Source organism: Medicago truncatula, chromosome 4 (assembly GCF_003473485.1).
Source record: "Medicago truncatula cultivar Jemalong A17 chromosome 4, MtrunA17r5.0-ANR, whole genome shotgun sequence".
Lineage (NCBI taxonomy): Eukaryota > Viridiplantae > Streptophyta > Magnoliopsida > Fabales > Fabaceae > Medicago > Medicago truncatula.
The window spans coordinates 30,736,175-30,750,246 of NC_053045.1; the positions used below are offsets into that span (position 1 = coordinate 30,736,175).

Below are 14,072 nucleotides of genomic sequence, written 5' to 3' on the forward strand. Positions count from 1 at the left end.
CTTAGAGGTAATTGAAACATACACTTAAATTAGCGTTCCTAAATTCCCATTAGTGTAGTCATAATCTTCTTAAAGGTTCGCTAATCTATGCATCTTAGAAGCACATAACACACTCTCTCAATCAGTTGTTTTACAAACGGGCAGCTCTATCAGTGTCTACCTTACCAAGGTTCGAGGAGAAGGAAGTTACGGGGCTGATTTAAGTCGTGAAATCACATGTTTCCCTAATTACTACATAGTTACTTTCTGATTTGAGTATGTTTGCACCAATATTAGGTATGTCATCCCCCTGAGTACTTTTATCTTAGGGTTCTACTATATGGTTGATTTCCCTAGATACTAATTAGTTATTTGCAGATTAAGACATATATAAATATCAATATTAGGTATATCACCTCCCTAAGTGCCTGAATATTGATGTTATGCTTCAGAGGAGACAAATCTTACGCACGACAGTCAAGTTAAATAGCATAAAGAAAATAATTGAATAAAGGCCTTAAATTAAATAAAGTATTAAACAGCTAAAGTAGAAGTTCATCTTAAAACCTTAACCTAAAAAGATTTAGTTACACATGGTAACTAAAGACGAGTTAAAAAAGAAATAAAACAAATCATAGAAAAACTTGGAGTGAGGAGAGAAAGTCCTCCCTTGAAGCTCCTAGTGTTTGTCTTCCTCTTGAACAACTTGTTCAGAATGAGAGATTACGAACGAGAAGAGCAGTGTTTACAGGGAGAGTTTCCACCTCAAGTTGTGCTAAAATATCGAGTTTTTGTTACAAAAAGTAGCAAAAATTCAGTATTGGCCTGCAGGGAAACAAGCACCTGGGATCATGCACTAGGCACATGTGAGAGAGAGGTTTCAGGCGCCATGCGCCTCACCATGTGCCTAGGTGCACAGAACTGCGTGTCAGGTACATGCGAGTGTTGTCCGGGTGCTGAAATGTTTGTGTTTTCGTCTTTTTGGGTATTTGCTTCCATATACGATGTCTTGAAACATGAGCAAAATTCTTCCCTTTGTAACGTATTTTGAGGCCTCTTGAATCTTCATTCTTTTATTTTTCCAATGTCTTCACAAATCTTCAGATGTCTTGCTTTGCCGATTTGCATGATTTTTTCATGAATTACAACAAAACTAAAATCTTAGTTTTTTCCCGTGTGGATTTCTCAAAGAAGAATGAGACGATATCCATGGCAGGAGTTGTAACACCCTGCTTTCCCAATATAAAAATTTCTTAAAACAATTATCAGAGTAAACAACATAAACAAACGGGATATCACATTTAACATAATCCAATATCAGTTAAATAACAATTTAACCAAATACTTAAACAATGATTTTAGTTATAGGAACATTATCTAAGGTATAGGAACACTTTCTACACCAATTTAATCAATTCCTACCGTTTGATCATCAATTCTAGGGATTTGACCTAGTTTTCGTTTTCTCCAATTCAATCCTAATTCTTGCTAACTAATCATCAGAATTATCATCAATTACCACTACCGAGTTATTAGTCTCACCCTTACCTGGTTATGAAGAAAAATCGCAGCTCTCTTTGATTCTCCCTTCTCTTAGCTTTTCTCCCCTTTTCCAAAAGTTTTCACGTACAATAGTTTTTCTAATAATTAGGTCTTCCCTATTTATATCTCTTCCTAATTACTTATCTTATCTCACTTTCTCCCCCAAAACTATCTAAAATATCAAAACAACCCTCAACTAAATATTTTTCATATTTCTATTTTCTTATCAAATCTTATTTTATTTAACAATAAAATAAGTCTCATAATCTTATCAAAACACGTCAAATTATCCAAATCAACTCAATCAACAAAACTCACACATATATTATAAAAATATAATATAATCGCTTAAACTCGATTAAATAAACAATTAAACGAAAGTGGGCGTTACAGGTGTGGACATTCGGGCAGAGGTTTGGTAGCGTCTGATCTCAAAATCTAATTCAGTGTGGTGGTGGTTATGGATACGTTTGATTTCGGTACTAAAGGGGCGGTGACGACGGTGGTTCTGACATTAAGTTGAAGTGATAAATTTCTAGATTTTTTCCGAGTTTGTTTGATTATTATGATAAAGTTTACGAAGATGATGAAGAAAAAGAGAAGAGAATGAGATGATGGCAAGATAAGACAAAGATGACGAGACATAAATCCTAAAATTACTTCTATTATATTTAAAATTGAAATTAAAATAAAAATAATCAAATTTCAGTTATTTTATTTTATAATTATTTAAATCAACTTTAATGTCACGTGTACAACCTATGTTGATGCCTATCAGTTATGACTAACTTCGAATAGGATTTTCATGACTATCTTCTGATTTATATATAAACAGATAGATGGATTTTGAGTGAAAGATTCTTTAAAATTGATTTTGACTAAAACGAGTTGAATACAAAGTGATAGATATTTAAATATATTTATCTAAAACATTAAGTATAAATATACGTGTAAAAAAATTAATTCTAAAATCAAATTCTACAAATTATCTCTAAGTATAATCATTCTAATCGAAAACAAGCAAACATATTAGAATAATGGGTTAAATATGTTTTTGGTCACAATAAATATGTCATTAGTCCCTCTAAAAAATTTCTTCAACTTTTAGTCCTTAAAATTTTTTCCATCTTCACTTTTGGTCTCTCCTTTAAAGTAAAATCATATGTAGAATTCATATTTTTGAATAAAATTTTGGAGAAAAATTCATAATATTATAAGAATCTCTCAAAAAAAAAAAAGAATTTTTTAACAAAACATTAATTTAAGGGTTAATTAAATTTTTATTTTCATAAATATTCACAGTTTTGTTTTTAGTCCCTACAAAATAAAATAACACTTTTTAGTCCTTGTGACATTTTTCTTAAGCATTTTAGAGACCAAAAATGTTGTTGAGAATTTTTGACAGGGACTAAAAATACTGATGAAATTTTTTTTAAGGACAAAAAATGCTGATGAAAATTTTTATAGGGACCAAAAAGTGTGATTTTATTTTACAAGGACTAAAAACAAAATTCTGAATATTTACAGGGACCATTTACTTAATTAACCCTTAATTTAATATAAATTTATATATTTTTTAAGGTTAAGAATTCATATTTAATTTGTGTTTTGTTAAAAAAATCTAATTATTTTGAGATTTTTTTAGAATATTTTACACATTTCTGCACAATTTTATTAAAAAATTACAAAAAAATTAAATTAAAAATATGGACCAACAGAAGTGATTGGAAATTTTAAAGAAATTAAAAGTTGATGAAATTTTTTAGAAAAACTAAAACGAAAAATTAAAATATTTATAAGAATCACAAATAAATTTAACCCTAGAATAATTATACACTTCAAGAATCAATCTTAACTCTAAGAGAAACTCATACAATTAAACGTGGAGATGTGAGTGTCCGAGGTTCGAACCCCGATCTCTGCATAAATTATACAATGTCTCTACCAACCGAGCACATTACTTTCTATATTCAATTGGTGTTTAGCACCGGTTAACATTCTAATTATTTTTGAGATGGATTATTTGGATTGGATTGGATGGACACGTGTTAAAGTTGTTAAACAATGTGGTGGGAAAAAAATGAAGCTCTGCCCAGAAATTGACACACGGTGGTAAACTTACCAAACCAACACACACACAGTCACAGACATATCGTAACTTGAAAACTCAAACCAAACACTGACACAGTCTTCGAACACAATAAACCATTTTCATGGCATCATCACGAATCATCTCCCATTCTCCGCCCAATCTCCACCGTCAATCTTCCCCTTCCGACTCCCTTAAACCCATCCCCACCGTCAATCTCACTTTTCCCCCAAAACGACACCGTAACCTCTGCATTCGCGCTTCTCAAAACGACACATCACACTCCGTTGAACTGCAAACCAGCCCAAACGGCGTCGTTTCCAAAGATCCAATCGCTCTTCCGAGGCCTTTGTCTTCTAATCAGTTACATACCGCTGTTTCCGATGGTTCACGTCTTCGTGTTGCTTATCAGGTATTTTCTTTCTTCTTGCATTGCATGCAAAACATTTTTAACATTATTGAAGTTAATTTTGATGATTGAATTTTATATATTTGTTTTGTGATTTCATATAGTTGAATATTTTTCAGGGGGTTCAAGGTGCTTACAGTGAATCTGCTGCACGAAAGGCTTACCCTAATTGTGAAGCTGTGCCTTGTGAACAATTTGACACCGCTTTTGAAGTAAGTCAATATTCTGTTACCCTTAGTTCAATTCAACATTTTTTCACGTCTATGCATTGCTTTGTTGATGTGTCAATTCTGTTAGAAGTATCACGTTGGATAGTTTTAGACTTAAGCCTATTAGGAGAGCTCAACTCAAAAGACTAGTCCATTAGGCGGGAGAGCCTCATGGTACGTCAACCACTTTTATCTGCTCGATGTGGGACTCCTAACAATAGAAGAGTATATTTTGAGTAAAATATAAGCTAGACTAGAAGGTATAACTAATGACCTAAGGTTTTGTGTGAAGATGTGAGTCCAATGTGATGATCTACCCCTAGTGTTGTAAGCTCATCCAGAGGTCCCCAACAACGGTATTAGAGCTTGGTTTGACTTGGTGGGGGGAGCAGGAGTGACTCCAAGTGTTCTACCAAGGATACAGAGAGTTTCACAATTGAGGGAGTGAATGTTGATGTGTCAAGTGTGTATTAAATTTTCTGCATTGGATGCACGAGTATATGCTAAGCAATGTTTAAGTGAAAAGACCCATATACCTAATGTCATAAGATTTTGATTGAAGGCGTAGTGTCCAAACTCATTTGCTTGATTGCTCTTAGTTCAATGTCATGATCAACCCTTAGTGTTATAGGCTCCCCCGAAGTCCCAACATAGTTTTCTTTATGGATTTTCATTTTATTTTGATGTCAATTGACAAATATAACCGGTAGTTTTGCATCACAAGCTCCCACCAATTAAGATTTGAACTCACGTATTCCAGTTCTTTGTTTTTAGTTTCTGATTATTGTTTTCTTACTGTGGTTACCTTTTAAATACCGAGATGGATAGTTCTAACTTTCTGTAGTCTTTATTTTTCTTTATCTGGCATTTCATTCCAGGCTGTAGAAAGATGGCTTGTGGACAGAGCAGTTTTGCCCATTGAGAATTCATTGGGAGGTAGCATCCACAGAAATTACGACCTTCTACTCAGGCACCAGTTACATATAGTAGGAGAAGTAAAATATGCAGTACATCATTGTTTGATGGCCAACCATGGTGTTAAGCTTCAGGATTTGAAGCGTGTTCTTAGTCATCCACAGGTGTGATTCTGACATTTTGTACCTTATATTAAACTTTTTTTGCAACTATAATCTCATGCAAGATGGTGATGATGTTTTAGGCTCTTGCACAATGTGAGAACACCTTGACGGGGTTTGGCTTAGTCAGAGAAGCGGTTGATGATACAGCCGGTGCTGCAAAGGTAAATGTAAAATTGTTGGCAGCTGTTTTCCTTGTATCATTTCAAGTGCTTATGTTTATTCATGGTCATACATATGTACATTTGACTTGCTTAAAAATGTAGCACTAAATAGCTCACAATTTGTTCTGCTCCATGTTTGATTTTAAAAGGCTCTTGTTAGTAAGCGTCCTTAGGGAACTAGTTAAGTATAAACGCATATAATAGAACAAGAGTATAAAACACGATTGTTTGTGCTGAATACGGACTTCTAAATAACATGCAGCATAAAATTGTTTTACAATTTAACTGTCTGTCCTTTTGTCCACTGCTGTTTAGTGTATGTTGTCCCGTAGGATGCATCAAACACAACCTTAAATTTTTGTGGTACAACGATCACGGCATCTTTGGAATGATGCCCACCTTTATTGTGCAGAAATATGCTTCTTTGAGATTTCAAAGCATTTTTGTGGTACAACGATCACCGCCTCGGTCTGGTCAAATCTCAATCTGTCTGAAAAATTAGCAAAATTTAATCAGCCCCCAAAGACATGATTGTATATTGTCCCTTGGGGTAAAGGATAGATTAGTCTTTTCTACTGCTGTTGTTGACTTGTTTTTCAATATCCATCCATCCATTCCTAACATAGTTACACATTATAGCATGTTGCCCACAAAAAACTACAAGATGCAGGAGCTGTTGCTAGCTCTGCTGCTGCAGAGATCTATGGCTTAAGTATACTTGCTCAAGACATTCAGGTTTGGGTCTATGTGTCACTCTATTTTAAATTACATGGTAGACAGTTCATGTTTTTCATGGATTTAATGACCAATGGATTTGTATTGGCAGGATGATAGTGATAATATCACCCGATTTTTAGTATTGGCGCGAGAACCGATACTTCCAGGCACAGACAGGCCATTCAAGGTAATAGCTGAAATTACTGGATTGAATGCATCATATGTTACCCCAGTTTTTTGGTTTTATGCTTACTGACACCAATATTGAATATTGCTGTTGATTGTGGTGTTGAATTCTCAGACAAGCATAGTTTTTTCTTTAGAAGAGGGTCCCGGGGTGCTTTTCAAGGCCCTTGCTGTTTTTGCCCTGCGTCAAATTAATCTTTCAAAGGTTAGTTGTCCTCTTGAAGTGAGCTGATATATCTTTTATGGAGGTTATATTTGCATGTATGCTTTTTATGTGTTTCTGATTGTACAATTGATTAACTCTTCTTATAGATTGAAAGTCGTCCTTTGCGAAAGCAACCTCTACGAACATCTGATGATAACAACAATAGGTATTCCAAGTACAAGTAATGAAGGCCATAGCCATAATTCATTTTCCGAGTTCTAATTCATTCATCTTTTAATCGGTTCAAATCATTATTAGTGTTGCGTTTACGAAGATGTTAGATTGTTAATAATTGTTGAGCTTACCACAGTTATATCTTAAACAGGTACTTTGATTATCTTTTCTATGTTGATTTTGAAGCCTCAATGGCTGATCAGAATGCACAAAATGCCTTAAGGCATCTAAAGGTGTGACTTGGTTTAATCTTATGAAGTGAATATAAGGATTATCTGTGAATAGGTGCTCTAAAATCAATATAATTTGCAGGAGTTTGCTACATTCTTGCGAGTGCTGGGGAGTTATCCTATGGACACTAGCACGGCATAAATATTCTCCAAAAGAGGTGAGTGCCATTTCTAAAAACTTTTACTGAATGTGAATGGCCTCTAATTTTTGCGTGGAGCTTTATGCCTTTATCTATTGTTGCACTAATGAATACCTATGTTGAAAACCAAGCCAGATTATTTAAATTTGGTGGGAATGGCTAATCCTTTGCTGTTTTTAAATTATGATGTATGAGCTTTATCAACTCCCCCAGACTGTTTTCTTGTTTAAGCTTTATATAAAATTATTCTCAGTGTCCTTGTTGTTTCGTTGCATGTTTCATTATTTCTGTTATGTTGGTTCAATCCTTCCACCTCTCCCTTCCCAGAAAATAAAAAAGAAATCCAATATAAATATTGATGACTTTGCTTCCCTGCTAGAAGTCTCTATGTCATTGCCAATTTTGACATGCTTTCATGTAATTGTGCTAAGCCTGATGTATGTCTTGTGCTGGTTTATTCATTTTATTTTTGGAACTTTTATTGTTCTCATGCTTTTGCTGTATACTACTGATGGTGCAGGACTTGCAGATATTGTTACTTTTCATACAGCACAGTTCTTCCAGCCATCGAATCTTGTGAATGGAAATAGAGTTTACTATGATTCAATATACAGATAAACAGAAAACAATAGTATCAGATGTTCAAGCTCCTTAAAATTTTGATGGGTGTTATTCAACATTATGAATCAGCGTGTTTGTTCAAATATTTTCTCCTGGTTGTCCTTGCTACCAGTTCTCTTGGATGTTTTATGGTTGTCCTTGCTACCAGTTCTCTTGGATGTTTTATGGTTGTCCTTGCTACCAATTCTCTTGGATGTTTTAAAATGCCAATGGCTAAATGCAAAGTGATGCTTCTACAACAGGGACCGTGTATTTATGTACTTTTTAAAAACAGTGGAAACTCATTTTTGTATGAAGAGGAGACTGCATTTCCTCTACTATTTGCTACCTCTCTAGTGGCCGTCATGGATTATTTTAGGCAATGCAATTTGTACTCTTAATTTATGCGTCCAGTTTGTACTTTACACCCTTATTTACTCTTGGTTATTGTATAATTCACCCTTTATTCTTGTTCTTATGGTGAGTACAATACTGAAACCGGGGTTTGGTATCTGATTAGGTCATGCCTTGAGAATGATCTTAAGGGGGTTATTTATAGCCTGATTGAGCCTCTTATTTCGTGACTTAATCCTTAATTCACTCGTGATAGGGGAAAACACGTATATTCCCCTAAATCTGAATATTCTGGCCGGATATTTAGCCTTGAGGTACAACATGATGGTTTCGAGGGGATAAGGAAAGAGTGGTGATATTTGAACAATCATTTGAGATAACATTTTTGAGTAAATAGTCAATTTCCCCCCTGAAATTGTAAGTTTCATCAATTACTTTCTGAAATTAACAAAATTTCAATTACCCCCTGAAATTTCACAACGTTAGTCAATTTACCCCTCGGTCAAATTTTTCTGTTAGTGAACATGACGTTTTGTAAATACCCCCCTGAAGTTTTGCACTTATGTGCAAAATGCCCTCCAAACTTAAAAATTTATATTATTTTTTTCTTAAAAACAAACAATTAATAGTTAAATATTAAAACTAACTATTAATTTTGGAATTTGGGAAAACTATATGCATATATACATCAAAATAGGCTCCAAAATGGGGAAAAATATGTATTTTTTAAAGTGACAATAATGAGATGATTTGTGGATTAATATTGGGGGTTGCGTAGTTTAAATGGTTTGAGCAAATTGTTGAAGGAGTTGGAGGAGTTAAAAGACTAAGATGGTGAAAGAGAAAATATAAATTTAAATCTGATTATTAATTTGTTTATAAATCTCTAAAAATAATAATTTGTCTATTAGAAATAACCATTATTGTCACTTTAAAAATACACATTTTTCCCTATTTTGATGTATATATGTATGTAGTTTTTCCAAACTCCAAAATTAATAGTTAGCTTTAATATTTAACTATTAATTGTTTGTTTTTAAGAAAAAAAAATATAAATTTTTAAGTTTGAGGGGCATTTTGCACATAAGTGCAAAACTTTAGGGGGGTATTTGCAAAACGTCATGTTCACTACCAGAAAAATTTGACGGAGGGGGTAAATTGACTAACGTTGTGAAATTTCAGGGGGTAATTGAAGTTTTGTTAATTTCAGGGGGGTGATTGATGAAACTTACAATTTCAGGGGGGAAATTGACTATTTATTCTAACATTTTTCTTTCTTTTTAATGGTTAGAAAACAATAGAGGGAAAAAGAAAGAGAGATATCAAAAACATAATGTGAGTATAAAAAAGGGGTGTGCCCTTGCGTGAGTATTGGCATAGGGCTAGTGGGTCCTTATGTGAGTATGGGCAGTCCAATTCTATTTTGATGTTAAAGTTAACAAATACTACTGTTTAAATGACATATGTTACCGTTCTGATGTATTTGTATTTTGTTCAAGTAGTTGATAGCGGAGAGTGGAACTAGTTGTTAGAACAAAATTAGTGAGTTTAAGTATGCTCCATTTACTTCATTTAAGATGTTGGATGAATGATACGTGGTAAAAAAAAAAAAGATTAAATGGTTTAAATTTAAAATAAACAAAATATCATTTTTTTTTAATAAAAAAAAAAAGAGAATAATTTATAACGCTTCCTCTTTCTCTAATTTAGAGCCGCAACTCTTTTCTTAATTTTAGAGAGAATAATTTGCAGGCATCCATACTCAAATCCATAGCAGTTGCAAGAGCAACAAAAGCAGCAACATCTCCGGTGCTTCACACCAACTTCCACCTCCGTTTTACTACACTTTTTTTCACCGTCAAACACTATACAAAAACTGATTCTCCAATGAAAAATCTGAACCGGAACCAGATTCGGTTCTTAAACCGGATCCTAATTCCCAGCTTCCGTTTGGAGTATTCACCGGAGTAACACCTGTTGTAACATCAATTGTAACGAGAGAAGAAGAGAAAGAGGAAGGACGGAGTCTCTATTTTTTTTTTATTAAAAAAGTAGATTGTTTGTTTATTTTAAATCTGAATCATTGAATTTTTTTTACCACATGTCATTCATCCAACACCCTAAATGGGGTAAATGGAGCATATGGTAAATGAAGCATACCGGGACTCCACTAAACTTTTATTGATGAATTACTATGAACGCTTTGAGAACAAAAGTAAAATGAGCACAACATTAGAGAGTTATCACTTTCAGGAAAGAAAGGAAAACGGAAAAGAAAGTTAGAGTTGAAGTATACTTTTATTTTAGTGGTGGAAAGTAACTTAACACACATTCAACTTGAAGCCACAATTTGTAGCTTCTATAATTTTAACAGTAGAGGAACGCAAGAATCGCCATTTTTCAACGCAAAACCAAAAATACAAGAAGTTTACATATACTTCCCTTTTCCAAACACCAATTTCAAGTTCAATAACTTGGGAATATCCAAATTTCTCTTTCCCTATTCTAATGCAATAAAAAAAAAAAACACAATTACACACATACAAAAAGCGGCAAAAACATTTAAGCACAATATATATTTGTTGGTGGTACACGAGACAACCGAAAATGTTGTGATCTGCACATCTTCGTGCATTACTTCCAAATTTGATTTAAGGACTGAAGATTTCAAATTCACGTTTGTATGGAACAGTCGTTGACGACCAAAAAAAAGTTTGTATGGACATTAACAATGGACTTAGTTAAATAAAACATACCAAAAGCAAACTAGCACGCCGAGACATTAGATAAAAATGCAGTTGTACTGTTCACATTATGACCGAGAAAACATGAATACGCATGTGAACCTTCAATCACATTGTAATAGAGAGATCATGTCACTACGTTTAGGTGTAATGAAAATCTAATTTCATACACAGTTCCAGAAAAATATGCCAAAATATAATCTGATCTTGGTATTTACTTCCTACCAGCCAACAATATACTAAGATAAAATTTGCTTAAGCAGCAACTGGGTAGACAAAGGTTAAAAAAACCCTAGACACTAAATCGGAGGCCTTCAAAATCAAATTAGTGGAAACCAGATTTTATTGTTGAGCATGCTGGCCGGAATTTCTAGCCATTAGATCTCTGATCAAGGCAAGAATCTCACTTCGCATGCACGCAACAGCTGATGGAGTAACCTGTTCCTTCACCACGGAGAACCACAGATCATTTGCATCAGTTTTTTTACTACTATTTACATACCACTCGCATATCACTCTTGCTATGGCTGTGACATACAAGCCACAATCATAACCATTTGCTTGCCTAGGTGAATCAGTCCATTCCAAATAGCCGGCCTTGGAACCCGATTCAGATAATCCCATGTATCCAACAACAGCTTTATAGAGTTTCTTAGCAGGTGTTGCATTCATGCTTCTGCAGCTATCATGATGAACAAATACATTCGCATTGCGGTAGTATGCAAGTAAGCTCCAATGAGATCCACCTTCAGATATGTTAACGTCATCGTTATTATTGATAGGAAATAAAACCAGTTTCTTATCAGACAAATGAAGGGGATCTAAGAAATCTTTGAGAGCCTCAACAACAGGACATTGTATTATCCAAAATGCGATAGATGGTGGAACCAGCAAGATATCCTGAGAGGGATGGGATGAAGAAAGATAACTGAGATGAAACTCGATAATTCGATCGTTCAAAAAATATGGACCACTGAGGATGCCTAGATCAGATCGTCTAAGCACCACATCATTGTAGCTGAGAATCTTATCATCTGCTTCTGATTTCCCCATCTTGTATAGAAGCTAGCCTGAAGAAAACAAGTTCAGATTCGGCTAAGTTAGATTTATCTCACTACTTTATGGGAAGAAAAAAAAGCATGCATCGGGAACGACTCAGTAATTGCTATTTGGTGCTCTAGTTTAGGCAACACAACATAGACATTCAAAAATGTTTGCTAAAGGTAAAGGTCCGTATAAATGTGGGAAAATTATGAGGAAAATAATGAATAATTGAATAAACAAACTGTTCAAAAGATCAATTTGTTACTTGGTGTTTTATACACACTCCCATTTACTAGTACTTTACTATGCATGAAAACGAATATATTTTCCATCATATATGGCCTAGTTGTAAAGCATGGGAGCATTTGAAAGAACTAATAAAAACAACGCAAAGCCTCTTTGGATTGACTTACTTTGAGCTTATCTACTGGCATAAGTTTGTGAGACAATTTGGGAGAACTTACGAAAACAAGCAGTTTTCAGCTTATTTTCATAAGTTTTGCAAGATGTTGTTTCATGAAAATAGCTTATACTAAAACAATTTAACTTTATTTTCCAATAGAAGTAGCTTATACATAAACGCTTGTCATGATAAGGGCTTATGCTATAACCTGCAAATAAGTTATTTATCCAAAGAGGGCCTTAGTTTTCACATGAGATAAGATAAATGTGTTCTAAATTTTCACTAATTCTTACGAATTACCTTCAATCAATCAAACAAACAATAATCAAATCCAAATCATAACTAATCTCAGTTTCCTAATTATCTTCATATCAAATAGTTTCATGGAAGAGTAAACTCTCATTCCCTTTATTTGGATACAAAATGATTAAAACCTAGCTATAACGAATGAACAAAAGGTTGAATCTAACCTAAAATTTAACCTAATTGAGTACTGTTATGATCGAATTGAATTGGAATAAATTGAAAAGAATAACAAGAAATAGAGTAAAAGAATCGATGATGACTTACAATGATTGAGTGAGTGGAGTCGAGAACGGAGAATCTGCTATGTATGTAGGGATTCAGAGAAAGCTCCGGTTTAATACTTTTGCAAGAACCCTGGCGTTTTTTATTTATACATACAGCGTAAATAATTATATTTTCGGCAAAATTACACTTTTAGTCCCATTTAATCCTTTATCTTTTTTTCATTTCAATTTGCTCTTTTTTGTCCATTTTCATATGAATTTTTAAGGTTAAAATTCATGATTTTATTTTCTTATGGTCTTTCAGTCTTCAAATCTATAATCCTCTTCTATGTTTGCATAAGAATATTAGATTTGAAGCTTGAAAATGTATATGAAAATGGACAAAAAGGACCAAATTGAAATGAAAAAAAAGATAAAGGATTAAATTGTTACTGAAATTAAGTTAAGGGACTAAAAGTGTAATTTTGCCTATATTTTTTTAATAGTTTATATTTTTATTTTGAAAGAATTTTTTTTAATGGTTTATATATATTTTTTATTTAGAGTTTCCCTCAACATTTTTTTATGATTTTTTATTTTTTATTTTTTTGAACAACCCAAAATAAAATTATATACCAACAATAATAGTAGCTCCCAAGTATAAGATGTGCCTAGAAGACCACTAGAACAATACAACAAGAGTCCAAACCTAAACAAATGATTGAAAACGAACACAACGTGGTTAGCCAATGCCTAAACAAGTCAAAGGGCTTAACCACCACTTCTGAATACCAAAAACAAATATAGCTTTTTTAGCCGTCAGTCACACTAAGGACAAAGATTTAATCTTATCAAGCCAACAAAAAACTACACTACATCACTAAACTCCTCTTCACATTGAAACAAACTCCTCCAATTCCACATCTCTCCAACTCCAGGTGCCGTTTCCCGTAAGCGACCCTTATGGGTCTTGCACCGTGCGAGAGCAATTTTTTTTTTTTTTGGTCTGCAAATTAGTTTGTAGCCATTAGATATGTTTGGAAGGTAATGGATGGTTGTGATCTAAAGGTATCTTGACCTACTAAAGTGTTATTTTTATACTTTAATATTATTAATTTTAGAAATCTGTCAAACAAAAATTTAAAAAATGCAATTGAGCTTGGAGTTAACATTTCCCATCAATAAACTATAAATATTATTTCAGATTATTTTATGGATAGTTCAATTCACTGAAACTTAATTATAATACAAAACTTAACCCATTTTTTAAAATTATCTTCTTTTTTTGTGGCCGGGGT

General features: G+C 33.5%; 2 protein-coding genes across 2 annotated transcripts; one reads left to right on the forward strand and one right to left on the reverse strand.

Moving 5' to 3' along the window:
- Positions 1 to 3,594: 3,594 nt before the first annotated feature.
- LOC11412114 (arogenate dehydratase 2) lies at positions 3,595 to 8,196 on the forward strand. Its single transcript, XM_003606455.4, has 11 exons — positions 3,595 to 4,022; positions 4,139 to 4,231; positions 5,107 to 5,307; positions 5,388 to 5,468; positions 6,108 to 6,203; positions 6,295 to 6,372; positions 6,487 to 6,576; positions 6,684 to 6,742; positions 6,902 to 6,983; positions 7,063 to 7,138; positions 7,641 to 8,196. Exons 1-10 carry the CDS (start codon positions 3,735 to 3,737, stop codon positions 7,120 to 7,122), a joined length of 1,128 nt encoding a protein of 375 aa, XP_003606503.1. The 5' UTR covers positions 3,595 to 3,734; the 3' UTR covers positions 7,123 to 7,138; positions 7,641 to 8,196.
- Positions 8,197 to 10,827: 2,631 nt separating this feature from the next.
- Positions 10,828 to 12,969, reverse strand: LOC11408023 (NEDD8-specific protease 1). The gene is made up of 2 exons (XM_003606456.4): positions 12,836 to 12,969; positions 10,828 to 11,888 (listed from the first exon to the last, which is right to left on the reverse strand). Exon 2 carries the CDS (start codon positions 11,869 to 11,871, stop codon positions 11,161 to 11,163), a length of 711 nt encoding a protein of 236 aa, XP_003606504.1. The 5' UTR covers positions 11,872 to 11,888; positions 12,836 to 12,969; the 3' UTR covers positions 10,828 to 11,160.
- Positions 12,970 to 14,072: the final 1,103 nt, after the last annotated feature.